This window comes from Lutjanus erythropterus, chromosome 8 (assembly GCF_056507025.1).
Source record: "Lutjanus erythropterus isolate fLutEry1 chromosome 8, fLutEry1.hap2, whole genome shotgun sequence".
NCBI classification, from domain to species: Eukaryota; Metazoa; Chordata; class Actinopteri; order Lutjaniformes; family Lutjanidae; genus Lutjanus; species Lutjanus erythropterus.
This window is the reverse complement of record NC_139324.1, coordinates 17523797-17538856: the sequence shown is the minus strand read 5'-3', so window position 1 is coordinate 17538856 and position 15060 is coordinate 17523797. Positions and strand designations below refer to the sequence as shown.

The window sequence follows — 15060 nt, the reverse complement described above, 5'->3', positions numbered from 1 at the left end:
GTTCACTTTGGTCTTCTGGAGGTAGTTCTTCACCAGGAGTGATGTATGTTTTGGGTCGTTGTCGTGTTGGAAGACAAAGCAACGACCCAGACCCGGTTTTGCTGCTGACTGCTTGAGGTTTTCTTTCAAAATCTGCACATATCCTTCTTTCTTGATGATTCCTTCCACCTTAACGAGATTCCCAGTTCCAGACACACTGAAGCATTCTCACAGCATAATACTCCCACCAGTGTTTCACTGTGAGGACGGTGTGTTTTGGGTTATATGCCTCTCCCTTCTTTCTCCAAACATAAGCAACATCTCTATGGCCAAATGGCTCCGGTTTTGTCTCATCTGACCAAAGGACACGCTTCCAGTATGCATTATCTTTCTCCAGGTTGTCCTTAGCATACGTCACTCTGGCTTGAAGGTGTTTCTTCTGCAGAAGTGGAGTTTTTCTTGGTCTGCAACCTCGCAGTCCATTCCTGTGCAGGGCTCTAGTGATTGTCTTTTTTTGAGACTACAATTCCCGACTCGGCAAAGTCATTCATTAGTGTCTTTGCAGTTGTTCTGGGGTCTTTAGACACACATATAGAAATAATTTATTTCTATAACCCTAACCCTAACCCTTTTGAAAATTCCTTGCTCTGTTAAAAAAGCACTTGGGAAAATTTTGAAAAAAACTTAAAATTTCATAGGGCAGCTAATAATTTTGTCCTCAACTGTAGTTCTCAGTGTTTTGACATGTTTTCAGCAACCATTCTCTAACATGTATGATGGGTTGAGAAGAAAATCTTCCTTTTCCTCCTTTCCTTTAACCCTAACACTTTAAAGAAAGATACTGTAAGACACCATAGTGCTTCAGTGCCGCTAACTAGATAAACAGTTTCTTAGGCAGAGCAATTCACTTATGGTGCACATTATGAGAGCAGAGTTAAGACTGCCTTAAGGCCTTTTATCTATTATTTAAGGACTGGATTTACAGGTAGCTCATAGATATTGTTCTGTTTCCTTCTCTTGGCGTTTTTTCCCATATATGTATCAATAAGCACTTTGTCTATTCTCTCTTCCAGTTTTTCTCAGAAATACCCCCCAGTGAAATTCCTGTCAGAAAAGGATCGGAAAAGAATTTTGGTATGTGACAGACATGCAATTCACACACAGTCATATTCACAGAAAACTATTTCACTGTGGTCATATCCCTTATGTTGAGCCACGTCGGCAGCACAGATCCCAACAGACTGAAACTCCAACCTCCCCTGCAGCTGTTTTCACACAATTTAAAATTAAATTATGTTTTTAGACTATATATTTTTATGTGGCTGTATATGCAGATGACAGTGCTAGATGGTCGGTGTGTTCGTCACTTTGATCCAGACTGAAATATTTCTGCATCTACACAGTGGATTGAACAAGTCTGCGCAGTCATTCATAGTTCTAGGATGATAAATCCTACTGACCAAATTTTAATTATTTGAAACTTTCACTGTAGACTCTTGTTATAGTTTTGGCCATCATTCCTATCAGGAATAATGATTTTATAATACTATTATAATTTACTCAGCAAGTTCATCATAACTGAAAGAAGTAGTGGCCAAATATTAATAAAAAAAATAAGAAATGGAAATTTCTTTTTAAATACTGTGCATTATATAGATTTTGTTGCCTTTGCCTTTGCCTTTGTTGCCTTTGTCTATGGAAAGAGTAATTGAACACAAACAAACATTTTGTTTGGTACATGTAGAAAGTGTTTCATTGCTCTTTTAAGAAACTAAGGCACACCAGTGCTATTACTACATTATCCTTTACTGATGTCATCATACATGTGTTTCCTTCCACCAGATTACTGGTGGGGCTGGTTTTGTGGGCTCCCACCTTACTGACAAGCTGATGATGGATGGCCATGAGGTGACAGTGGTGGACAATTTCTTCACAGGAAGGAAAAGGAATGTGGAGCACTGGATTGGTCACGAAAACTTCGAGCTCATCAATCATGATGTGGTGGAGCCTCTGTATATTGAGGGTAAGCAAGACAGTAATTACGAAAGGTGAAGACTTTGTTTTTATTTACTGGTGGGGTTCCAAGTAGGATCAGCTTGGCCAGAGCTAATTAAAAAAAGCTTGAATTAATGGGGGCTCAGGGAGGACTAAAGTTTGAGTAAAGTTTGAAGACAGCAGCTGGCCTTTGAAGTTTTTACTTGAATCAGTTGTGAAACTGTGAATACAATATTCAACAATAAATTCAATTATTGTAATTACAAATCACAAAATGATAAGAATCTACAAACAAGATCAAAGGTATATTTTTGTTTGCCATTACATACAGGACCTGGTTCTTTTTTAGTATCACCTCAGTTGAGGTTTCAGGCGAGCTGAGACGATACTAAAAGATGACAAAACACTGCAGACGACTGTTCAACATCCTGAACAAGCCCCAAAAAATGACTGCCTGCAGAAACCCCTCAGTCAAGATTTTTCAAGTCGAGCAGTCATTTTTTGTTTTGTATTTGTCAGTCAGTGTGTATTACAACAACATAACAAAACAGAAGCGTATAAAAACACACAGGAATAAAATGAGCAATTATAAATAGGGAGAATCGTAAATATATTTTTATACTAGCCGGTGCACTTATTTGAACACAAAACTGTTGTTGCAGAGTTAATTTTCCACTCTGAAGTATTTGTCCTGTACATGTATAAATACATTTAAAAAATATAGACACATGACCAAGAATTCAGCTTTCCCCTGGAGAAGCAAAGCTAGTGTTTCCCTAATTCCTTCCCTGAGTTACTAGCCAACTATCCCACATACATAATGCTCTGAAATCAAATTACTGCAGAAAGCTGTCTGTAATCCGCTTACTTAAGTGCATGATCGGCGAAAACCTCTAATAATATATATTTACCTAGAGAGGAGGGTGATCCACAATGCCTTTATCTACTTTCACCTCAATTATTTTTCCATTGATTCCATAGTATTTATTCACGCCTTATTTTTAGCTAAGTAAATAATCATCCTTTACTCTGGCTGTGGTGAATAATGTCTTTTTGAAAAGCAAATGTCAGGTCTCTGTTTCTGAAAAATATTTGCCAAAGCAGTCATTATGTCATTCAGATGTACAAATTGCTCTCTGCACACAGCTGTTATATTTAATGTAACTAATATGCTTTGTTAGTGAAACCTGTTTCTTTTACACAATGTTACATGAAGTAATGTCTTTTGAAAAAAATGCAGATACTGTACACAGCAAATGGATTTTGTCACTGTTGTGAGTGGTAGATTCAGGCTGTTTGAGGAGCAGCATAAAAAAAAAATTAAAGTTCCACCAAATAGAACTGGTGGAAGACAGTTCCAGTTTTCTGAGTAGAGGGCGTTGTGATCAGTTCTGGTTCGATTTTTTTGATGCTATAAAAGGGGGCTTTTATGCCATGATTGACAGCTGAGCACTGCTCAAGATTGAGTTGGTCTGTTGTATGGATGGGAACTCAAAAGCGCTGCTCTAACCCTGATCACTCTTGTGCAGACTCTGGCTCCAAATACCGTCACCAGTGGAAGATAGCAGCACTTGTATCCAGATATTTTGACTTGAGTTTTGTACAGTGGGAGGAAGTGGAGCCAAGACATCAATGTTTATTTACAGTCAATGGCTAAAAAAATGCATTTGACCTGAAGTATTTTACTAAGGGGCTGATGTAAAATGACCCCCTTTGTATCACTGTATGAAGCTTCAGAGTGGTCAAAACCTACAGGAAGCTGTCAGAACACCTGGAAAGTTAAATATAGAAATGGACCCAGGTTTAGCTCACAGCTAGAACCAATGCTGTGACACAGTTTCCATTTATCTTCCCTGTACAGCAGCCTATTCTTAGTGGTCATCTCACTAAATTACTTCCTGATGGGTTCTCACCATGGCCTGGCACCTATTATGCTAGGAATATCCTGGGTAAATCCAAGTGTTTTTGGATCGATGTGAATTGGTATATAAAGCCTGATCCATTTCTGATCTTTTGTTTGTTTGCTTTTCGTATACCAGCTGTGAAAAGCACCCTGGTGAGCTCTGTTAGACTCAGAGACTAGAGATGGATGTTGGGTTGGGGGTGGGGCCTTTGAAATGCTGTATGAACAGCAATGGCAGCAAGTGATTGTTTTTTCAGATTAGAAGGAATAAAGCAAACTGAGGATTAAGGGGAATAACACCAACCACCTGCAGAGGGGGCAGTGAGCCCCCCCCCCCCTTCATAAATTGCAGTTTGCAGTTTAGCGACAAAGAAAAACTACAGAAAAGAAAAGAAAAACAAACAAAAGCTTGAAAATGTAAAACTAACAGTAGACACTGGGAGATCTGCTGCTGCTGGTCATTACATGAAAATCTGATGTCAGTGTCTCTGTATGTTAGGGAGGAAATTAAGTGTTACAATGAATAGAAATGTTGAGAGAGGACATGGAACAAGCTTTGAAATTGAAAATGTGAGTCATAAATCAAGAGATCAAGCCTTCAATAGGCAAAGGCATTCAGTATGAAAAGAGACAAGAATGAAATGGTTTAGAAAATGGGATGAGATGAAGAGTGTGAGCGAATGGCTCAGACATTGTTGAGGCTTTGAGGGCATGATGATTGGGACTTGTATGTAGTTCATGTACCCGACTCATTCAAATGTGAGCCACATGTTTTGGTGCCTTTCTTTGTCATCTGTGATGTGAAAACAAACATTTGCACACAATCAGAGAGAAAGGAAAAGTACAAAAGCTCTCCAGTGTGTGTCAGAGAGTTCTTTTGCCGGGCTGTAGTGACTGACCTCCGTTTCTATCACTCTTTTCAGCATTCGTCACAGTTAGTTTTGAGTTTTGTGGTGATTTAGAGACTCGGTTTGTAAAGTTTGCAGCCTGTTGTGCTGTCGCATTGAAACTTTTAACAGTTTTACCTTGTTATTGCACTGGTTCTCAAACTGTGGAGCATGAATGACCATGGGAAAATATGGAGTGAAAGTCAACTTGAATGAAAATGATTTATGTAGGGGAAATAATAAACAGATGCTGATTCCTGGTATTATTGTGCTGACCTGTATTTTACTAAAATTCAACTTCTTCTTTTTTTCTTTTTCTTTTTTTTTTAAAATTGCTTCCCCTGTCATTGTTAATCATTGATTTAAAAACTTGTCGGGTGAGGGGTAAGAACTTTTTTTGGCTGAAGCATGACAGAAGAAGCTTGTTGTTGTAATGCACACTGACTGAAAAAAAAGAGAGAAAACGAAATGACTGCGCAACCTGAAGAATTTCAGTCAATTGATGGTTTGAATCTTCAGCTCTCAGGAAGCAACTCTCGATATTTTTATTCTATTACACTGTTTCGCTGCACTGTAGACCTCCAAGACCAGCTATCAGTAAAGACATGAAGGATAACAAAAGGAAATCATTTACTTGCACTGTCATTGACATTTTGCTGGAACAGACATATGTTTGAAGGTGAGATGATTCATGATTCTCCTGCTCTTCACAGTGGACCAGATCTATCACCTGGCATCTCCTGCCTCTCCTCCCAACTACATGTACAATCCCATCAAAACACTCAAGACCAACACTATAGGCACTCTTAACATGCTTGGTGAGTAGTAGTAGCTTTATATGAAGACTTTTTCTAGAACCGTTTTCCAAGTCTGAAATGAATCCTTTCTCATTAACAGTTGAATTATTGTAAATTAAGTGTAACTCTTGTTACATGTTGTTAGGGACTCTGTAATACATTTGTAAATAAAATCAATAAACCATAAAATACATTGAATGTGCTATTTTCAAGTTGTTGATGAGATTCCTCAGTTCTTTGAGATTCGGGCAATTATAAATGAGTTTTCATTCATTGTTCTTCTTTACCTTGTCGTGTGGGACAAAAGAGGGAGTAAAAAGAAACTCTCCCTCTCCCTCATTAAACTTTTAGGTTTAATCCAAACCAGCTGATTACAGTCTAAATATCCAGCAAAGTACTTTATGCTTAAATGAGAGTCAACTTATTAAAAATGTATTATTATTTTGTCAGGGTGCTCTCAGTATGTTCAAAATTAGGCAGCACATTTGTGGATTATCAGTAGTATCAGTATTGTGTTGTCAAAGAACTGTATGAACATTAACATAAACTTGGATTATATTATATCAAAATGTTGTAGTTTGTGCAGCATTGGCTGTGGAACAGTATGTGCTGTCTCTTTTTCTTTCTAATCTGTGTATTGACTCAGGTTCAAGTCCAGGGTTTGATCTCAAAACTGCAAAAGAAGACTGTTCTCACTGTATTGTTTGTTCCAAGGTCTGGCCAAACGTGTGGGTGCCAGACTTCTCCTGGCTTCTACTTCTGAGGTTTATGGAGGTAAGAAAGATGCCTTTCACTCGTTTTACAGTGTTTTACGTGGCCAGATAAAACTGGTCCCAGAAGTTGCGTTAGACCATCTCGTTGGTCCCTAACTTTGACAGACTTGGTCGTAAAAATCGTATTTATTACCAGACATGTTCATTTTTAATGATAATGAGACATAGCTTATTTAATAGCAATTAATCTAAAAAAAAAAACAACTCGATCATAAGAACATTTAATACACAGAACAAACTTACAGATAATGCATATATAAGGGTGTGGAGAAAAAAGATGAACAGCGACACTGACAGTGCAGTCATTTTTCTTGTCTGCTGACAACACAAAGTGCTGCTGCTGGTGACTGATAAGTGTAGTTTTAGCCCCTTGCTTGTCCTCCATTCTCCACTGTATCAGTCCTTTTTTCACACCGTTTATTAACCACATCATATTTATCAGTGCTGCCAACTTGGCGACTTTGTTGCTAGATTTAGCAACTTCTCAGACCCTCGTAGTGACTTGATTTCTAAAAAGCAACTAGAGACAAATTTAATGACTTAGAGTAATAAAATTGCATTCATTTATATATAGCACTTTTAAAAACGGAGTTTACAAAGTGCTTTGACAAACAAAGCAAAAGTCAGATACATCTAACAACAGATTTTAGCGCTGACAGCTCTGCCATTGTTAGACTATGGTGGTGTTTCTCAGTCCTGGTCCTCAGGGCCCACTGAACCTGCATGTTTTAGATGTTTCCCTGCTCCAGCACAGCTAATTTATATGATCTGGGCCCCATTTCCCAGAGCCTTCATAGCGCTATGTACGCCGTAAGTTGTGACTTCCTCTGACTGGTGCTGGTTCTACTTTTCAGTGGACTTCTTTAGACTCATGACTCAGTAGTGTGTAGTGGCAATATGTGTGAACACAATATATTTCTTAATAATTTCAGGAGGGCACTTAACTGCCACATCTGGCTGTCTTTGTGATCACTTGTATTTTGTTGCAGTGAGTCACACATGGACAGCTGCACAGCTGCACAAGTATAAAGTGATGATTTGTTTGAGCCTCAGGTCTCAGTTCAACAGCACAATTATGGTTAGTCTTGTTTTAGAGACAGCTCTTACGATAAATCACTATCTATACTGCCGCTCATCTGACAACATAAACTAAAGTATTTGTGACAAGCAATCACAGACAGAGTCAGAAATAACTGAAGAGAGTTTTATCTGGAAAACTTATCAAAGCATGTCATTGAATCTAGGGTGGCAGCTCGGTGATCCATTATTGCACTGTACCAGTTTGGATGTTTCATCTAATCTGTCTGAGCTCTAAAATGAAGCAGAATTTTCTGGGTGTGTGTCAGTCTGCAAGATGGGAAGCATGATCTTTCAAACCAACACTGTTTTAATTCTCTGTGGAGAAAACTGAAATTTAAAAATGTGTCTGAAATGTTTGTAAAATGTTCTGGTTCCAGATCCAGAGGTGCACCCACAAAATGAGGAGTACTGGGGACATGTAAACCCGATTGGTCCTCGAGCATGCTACGATGAAGGGAAACGTGTAGCAGAGACCATGTGTTATGCCTACATGAAACAGGTATAATTACTGTAACTCTATAGTATGTATTTGAAAAATAACAGGTTAGAGAGAGGTGATTATATTTTTTTTTGATTGACAGTCATGTTAGTCCCCATGTTTCTGAAATACTTTGGAACAAACTTATCATTCTGCAAATGTACCAGTCAGCCAAAACTCCAAAATAATAATTTAATAATTCTACTTCTGCCCAAAAACTCTTACTCGTACTTTGACTGCATGTTCACTACTGACTGGTGAACTGTCACTGCTCTGTCACAGTTCTTTTAAGTGTGGCAGCTGTAGTGATCACTACCATGTATGTTTTGTTTCAGAATTTTTCATCATTTCACATAATTTTATTCTGAAGTTGTGGTTGATAATTGATTATAAAGAAAATGTGACACCATGGTAAAGAACCAGGGCTGTGTGTTGGCAAGAATCTAGCAATACGATTCATATCATGATACAGGGGTTACTATTCACTATATTGCAATACAGTAAGCCAAGTGATATATAGATTTTTGTTTTCATCTAATTTTAGGAAAAAACTGCCTTAGTATCAAGATCACACCACCATATGTGTAAAATCCAACTTCAAAAAATTTATTTTTTATGCAGTTAGAACAATGAAGATAAGAACGCTACTATCTGAGAATCAGAATGAACCACTGCCACAAATCTTTGCATCAGTCACAATATTGTTATATAGTGTTTTTGAGAATTAATACAGTTTGACAAAACATAATATTGCAGTACTAAAGTGTATCAATAATTTCTTGGTCCCCTAAGGACAGTGTTTGTATATGGTCTCTCCAGTCTTCTGACTACTCAAAGCTTTTATGCCACTTGTAAGCATTCACCCATGCATGCACACATTCATACACTAATGTCATGGGGCCAACCTGCTTATTTCTACACTTAGCCATTCATGCATGCAATCACCCCAATGCATAGCCATCAAGAGCATTTTGAGGTTCAGTACATGGACGTGTTTAGATTTAGACACTTTGACATATAGACAAGAGGAGCAGGGGATCAAACCAAGCAACCTTCTGATAAGTATACAACCTGTCCTACCTCGTCCTCCATACAGTCCTCCAACTTCCACAAATTCAAGAGGACTAAGAATTGTCATTAGTATCTAAAGTGTATATAGCATTCCTGAATTTTTGTTTATAGCAGCCGTTTTGACATGAAACACTAGGTTAAACACATGATCATTAATAATAATTAAGGTTCCATTACATTCAGGTCAGACAGAGTCAGGGTGATGCTGTTGTGCATGTTGGCTCACTGGAAAGGCTCTGCTGCACTAAATGGAATGGGACCTTATTTGGTATCATTGGGGTTTAGCCTTACAAGGTATTTTTGGAGTGTTATTTCTGCTAATTTACTTAAGTCTTATGCACATGCACTCAGGTATGCATAGGTTGATCATTTACGATATCTGAAATTATGAGCATTTGAATCTGAATCTGAGGTGTCATGTTCGTATGAGCCCTTCATCTGATAAAATGTAAAAGAAAAAACTAAGATCAGAATACGAAAATGTTCTTGCATGAAGCCCATTGTATTTTTGTGTGCCAGGTGCTATTTTTAGTGTACCCGGTACAACAGAACGTCCTTAATGTTGAACGTTGGATAGTGTTTACCCTACTATTTCTTATCAGTCTGGCTGATGTGAAAAAGGTCTACTGGCACATTTTTTCTTAGATCTGAACAATTATTTAAAAAAATTATCAATATTATATTTCTTTCATCAGGAGCAGATCACTAACAGTCATGCGAAATGGTTTACTTGGTGTGAAAAGAGAGGCTAGTTTGAGTTTGATAGTTTTGAGAGGGTAGTTTGGTATCCTTAAAGATATATTAGCAAATCTTGTATTAATGACACAGTTTGAGTTTAGTGGACTTAAATTCACAACATACTTCAAGCGTGATATCACTAAAAAGCTCTTCAAAATTTCATGCATGTTTCTTTAAATATCCAGATGTTGTTGAGACTTTTTGGTTATTTTTTTCCCCCTGTTACGACTTGATTGACACTAGCCTTTGATGATCAGATATGATTGACTTCTCTTGCCTTTCCTCCAGGCAGGTGATATTTATTTATCTGCCTCGTCTCTTTCTCCTCCTCAGCTGCTCATTATTTTTTTCACACCTACTGGGAGAATTCTTGGAAATGGTCAGCTTTCGATATCCAGCTGTCAGTCGTTTGTGCATAGGGACAAGAATATCACACATTACATCTACTGCACAGTCATGTAATCGAAATTAATTAACATTTAGGAACCAATGAGTGTAGGTTATGCAGTGGATGAAATAGCATGTCTTACCTGCTTCTCAAACCAAAGGCAGACACTATAAACATGGAAAACTGTGTATCGGTTGACAAATTGATATAATGTGTTTATTTATGGTTTTTATCATGTACAAGGCAAACATACAGAGCTATATTTAAAGTACTGTTTCATAAGATTGAGGGGACTCCTTGTTTTTATTAGAAGTAGAAGAGATGAGTAACTTTAGACTTTTATCAGTGCAGGTTTTGGGACTTTATAGGAATTCTCATTGTCTCATTGTGTTAATATTTTGAGAAAGCACAAATAGACATTGCTGCAATATTATTGCAATATTGAGGTATTTGGTAAAAAAAAATATCTATTTGTATTTGTTTTTGTCTACATCATCCATCCCTACTGTTGGGTAGTTTAATCTACAGAAATGCATCATATTCTATAAGATCATAATATATTTGCACTATTTGAGAATTTATGGTGTGCTATTTCGGAAAAAGATGTTTATATTGAGATATATATCATGGCATAGCCTAATATTAATATATTATTTATAAGCCATATTGCCCAGCACCCCACCTGTGGTGTGAACATGTCTAGTCTGGTGAACAGCTGTCTAGGTTATACATGGTGGGTGTACAGGAGAAACAATAAGGCGTACAATTTCACCATGTAATTGCAATGACTAAATTTCTGTGCAAATGTAGATGCTTCAAAGATGTATAACAAATCAGATTTAATTCAACATTTAATTTGCCTGACAAAAATGAAACAGCAGATATTTGTTTCATTTAACAGCAAGAAGACCTTTGAACCAACACAGCTAGCTGGTGCTACTGTTAGCAATCATTAGCATTGGTGTTTTAACTGATGCTGGTGATGTTGGGTCGAGATGGGATCGATTCGATCTATTATCGGTATTGGGCTTGATAGTGACATAAAGCATTCTTTGGGCATTGGACTTTTGACACAGATCCTTGTTTCATTATAAATTACACAGTGCAGTATATCCAAATACTATGGCAAGCAGTACAAATTGACCCATTTTTACTGTTTAATAGACAGCTGAAGTGAAGAAATGTACTATACAAACATAAACCACCATGTTCTGAACAAACAAAACCAATATAATTTGCAACAAAAATTTGTAACATAAACTAGCAAACTGAAACCCCGTTCAGACATGCACTGTAACTCTGCAACTGTCTAGAAACTACTCAGAGGAGCTGTATGTGTGAACACAAGTGTCCACATTTTCGCCTGGACTTAACCCTGCCACCTCCCTAGTCCTAAACTGCATGTGAGACCAGAGCAGCTCAGTGTCTGCAGCGCACGAGTGGATGTGTTAATGACGCTGCCTAGAATGCAGCTGCTCAACTTTGAAGGCACGGATAGTTTGGTTTTCATGCAGACTTTCTGCCAATTAGTGTTAGCACACACCAGTCAAATATTTTTTGAGTTCATGTTTTAAACAGCACACCACAAATTATTTCTTCTGCAGGCAGTGTCTTTTTTTTGTTGTAGTTGTTTTTTGTTTTGTTTTGTTTTTCCCAGGATGGCAAAGGCATGGCGGTACATGCCTCCATCATTCTTCTCTTCTTCTGACACCATTTGTTAAATTCATGACTCTATTGATATTAGTGCAAAAACAGCCATCATTATGGAGGAATCCCCATCCTCCTTGATCTACAGACACCATCCCTCGCCTAAATGCATACTGATTATTTCTATCATATGTGAACATGTCTGATGTGGATGGACTACTATTAATATTAATACTGCTTATACCACCACTACTAATAAAAATATCATCAAGAAAAAAGAGCATTGGTATCGTATAGTGCTAGTATCAGCAGATATTCAAATTCAGTTAATCAGAATCAGATTGGAAAAGATAAGAAGTGGATCGGTGCATCTCTAATAACAAGTTGTGTTACTTAACCTTGTTATTCTGCGCATCAGAGCAGCTTGCCAGCATTCAAGATAAAGCTAGGGGAAGTAGACAAGCTGCACATTTTTTCTCATTAGTTTGCTAGTGTTCCACCTGTTAGACACAACAGCTGTTAGGCTCATACATTTTGATTCACTCTGTCGTACAAGTCAGACTGCTCCTCCAAGCTTTTTAACATGTCCCTGAAATTCAGTTCAAATATGCTAGTTGAGATGGTAGGAACATTTTTTTGAGTGAAAGACTAATTAAAGTTCACAATTTCTTTTCAGATACAACCTGAAAATGCGCTGAGCAGCATAGCAATGATTAAATAAGTACCTGGCACATTTAATTACCAGGTGTAACTTACATACTTTAGCATGCCTCATTGTTCACAAGCTCCATGCTCCACAAACTTAATGGTTAAAGTCTTGATTCAGAACTATTGAACAGATAAGTTTGAAGGGATAGTTGAGATTATTTCAAGTGGGCTTGTTTGAGGTGCGACAGTAGTCGATGTGTTACCTGAAGAAGACGCTGGTCAGCAGGCCCCCAGTTTGGGGAAACAAAGAGGCCCCACACTGAAGCTCAGCATTGTACTGCCGCAGATGGGGTCAACAGCCACTTAAACAGATAATGATGTTTTTAGGTAGGCCTTTTTTAAGTGTATGCTGTATCTGGAGTCTTTTCACTGCTTTATTTTGCCGTTATTCCTTAACCTTGACACTGCATTTTCTCAATCATAGTACCTCAGTATTTCTATGTAGCACCTGCCTACACTTCACTTTGTTAATGCTGCAGATCAGCTGCTTGGGTCAGCAAGTTGCAAGGTCAGATGGAAATCAAACTTTACTTTCTTAAAGACTTCACAGGTGGTCCACGCATGTTTTTTCTGAGCTGTTCAAACAAGCGAGCTTTGTTATATTGTCCTTGGACAGCTGTGACTAACTGCACTGAATGAAGACATCAACACTCAACATGCAAGACTGGTACCTCTGCGTGTTTGCAGTGATCATTTTTCTGAAGACTGTTATGAATAACCAGGTTCCTAATGGTATCCTTTTGTCTCCATGCTGTCATAATCACTCATTTATATTTAGTATTTGTTGACTCTTCCATAAAGTACTGTAACTCTGACCCAAACAGCTGATCTGTGACTGCCAATGTACAGGGCTGTCTGATGGCAAAGTAAAGTGAGGGAAATACTCTAAATATAGCGTATATTTAAAAAAGTTTAACTGGGAGACTCTGGCTCCTTAAACTGAAGTGATTCAGTCATCATGGTCACTTCACCTGTGAAACCTTACCTTTCTGTTGGTTTTGTCAGACAGCCAAAACACACGCAATCCACTTGTGATCATACAGTAATGTTCGACAACATTGAAGTAACACATTGGCACATATTTTAAGAGTCTGAAGAGTTTCTTAAGCAGAGGACAAAGTGGCAGAAAAACAGATACAGGAGAAATCTTCTCCACATGTTGAATGACAGCAAGTTAATGAAATGCAACAGATTAGGTTGTGCAGGGATAGTGTTTGTGATTGATCTTATTTGCACTCACATAATAATAATAAACATTAATTTATATATACCTTGACAATGTTACAGTGTGCTTTACAAATAAAAACAAAACCAGGTAGGTTAATTTCCCACTAATGCAATGATGCTATAATGGCAGAAATTAAAGTGATCTTGACACAGCAGCAGTGATGACTTGTTAACTTTCATCAGCAGAGGAATCACGCAAAGAAATACAGCATTTTTATGACACAGAAAAAGACGTCATCTGGATGGCAGCATATGTTGCTCCAGAACCTGGATGCAGTTTTTAGCATGCATGTGGCCTTCACAGATGTGACAGTTAGTCATGCCATGGCTACTACAACACCCCCATACCATCACAAATACTGTGTTTTTAAGTTAGCGCTGGTAACATTTAGGGATGCGTGTGATTAGTCGACCATACGGTTAAACCTCCCCACCCTCGCTAGTTGGCACCAGAAATACTAGTCGTTTAAACTATTTATCAGCATTTAATTAACGCGTGATGCCAGTTACCTGTTGCCTCTGAGATTTTATGCAGCCACCCACCACTAGTCGGGTCTGCGACACTGTCGGACAGCAGCCCCTCTCGCCCAGGGTGTATTCCCTGACCGCTTAGACAACCCCTGATGTTTATATCAGCAAAGTTGGACAGATGACAGCTCTTAAAACCAGTGTGGTTTGGCAGTGTTTTAATCTAGAAAATGGAAATAATGTTGAATGTAGACTGTGAGAGAATAAGCTGATATATATTCAATCAACTATAGAAATGTGCCCACATTAAGCACAGACACACACGGACATAAACCTGCAAGCGGAGCAGCAGCTAGCACTGCTAATGTTAACCACACTGTGTGTCAGGCTGGCAGCCTCTGGCAGCTCTGGGTCCTTTTCCTGCAGACGCTGTCATCCTCTTCAGTCTGAGAAGGTGAAGCATTTAGTGGGTTGTTGTCATGTTTTGTACATTAATGTTTATCTAAGGTTTGTATTACACAACACAAAGTAGTGCAGCAATTGTGGACTGTGATTAACTTAATACACAGTTATTTTTCAGACAATAGTCGACTAGTCTAAGTTAAATTTTGCATTTAATCGACAGGGAAATTGGTCGCCAGGAACATCCCTAGTAACAATCAATGTGAATGCGTGTAACTCTCAGTGATCAGTGTTTTCAAACATTTTGTAAGCTTCTTTTGAAGTATGGTTTACAATTCAGTCAACACAGAGTATCTCATCACATAAAATAGTATTCATAATTTCACCATGTCTTGATAGAGGATAGATTCTACTGATTTCACTGTCTATTCTATGTTCATTATTACTAATAGTGAGTGTAACCAGTCACACCTTTTAAAAGTCATACCTTGCAACTATGTCAACCACCCCTCCTCAGTA

At 38.0% G+C, this 15060-nt stretch overlaps 1 protein-coding gene across 1 annotated transcript in view; it reads left to right on the top strand.

Annotated features, from left to right (window-relative positions):
- uxs1 (UDP-glucuronate decarboxylase 1) overlaps positions 1–15060 on the top strand; it is a 36705-nt gene that overhangs the window by 8165 nt on the left and 13480 nt on the right. Inside the window, exons 5-9 of the mRNA XM_084724753.1 lie at positions 1053–1113; positions 1822–2002; positions 5478–5582; positions 6276–6335; positions 7792–7913. Of these exons, the coding sequence (XP_084580879.1) occupies positions 1053–1113; positions 1822–2002; positions 5478–5582; positions 6276–6335; positions 7792–7913 (529 nt within the window). The remainder of the gene's footprint in view (positions 1–1052; positions 1114–1821; positions 2003–5477; positions 5583–6275; positions 6336–7791; positions 7914–15060) is intronic.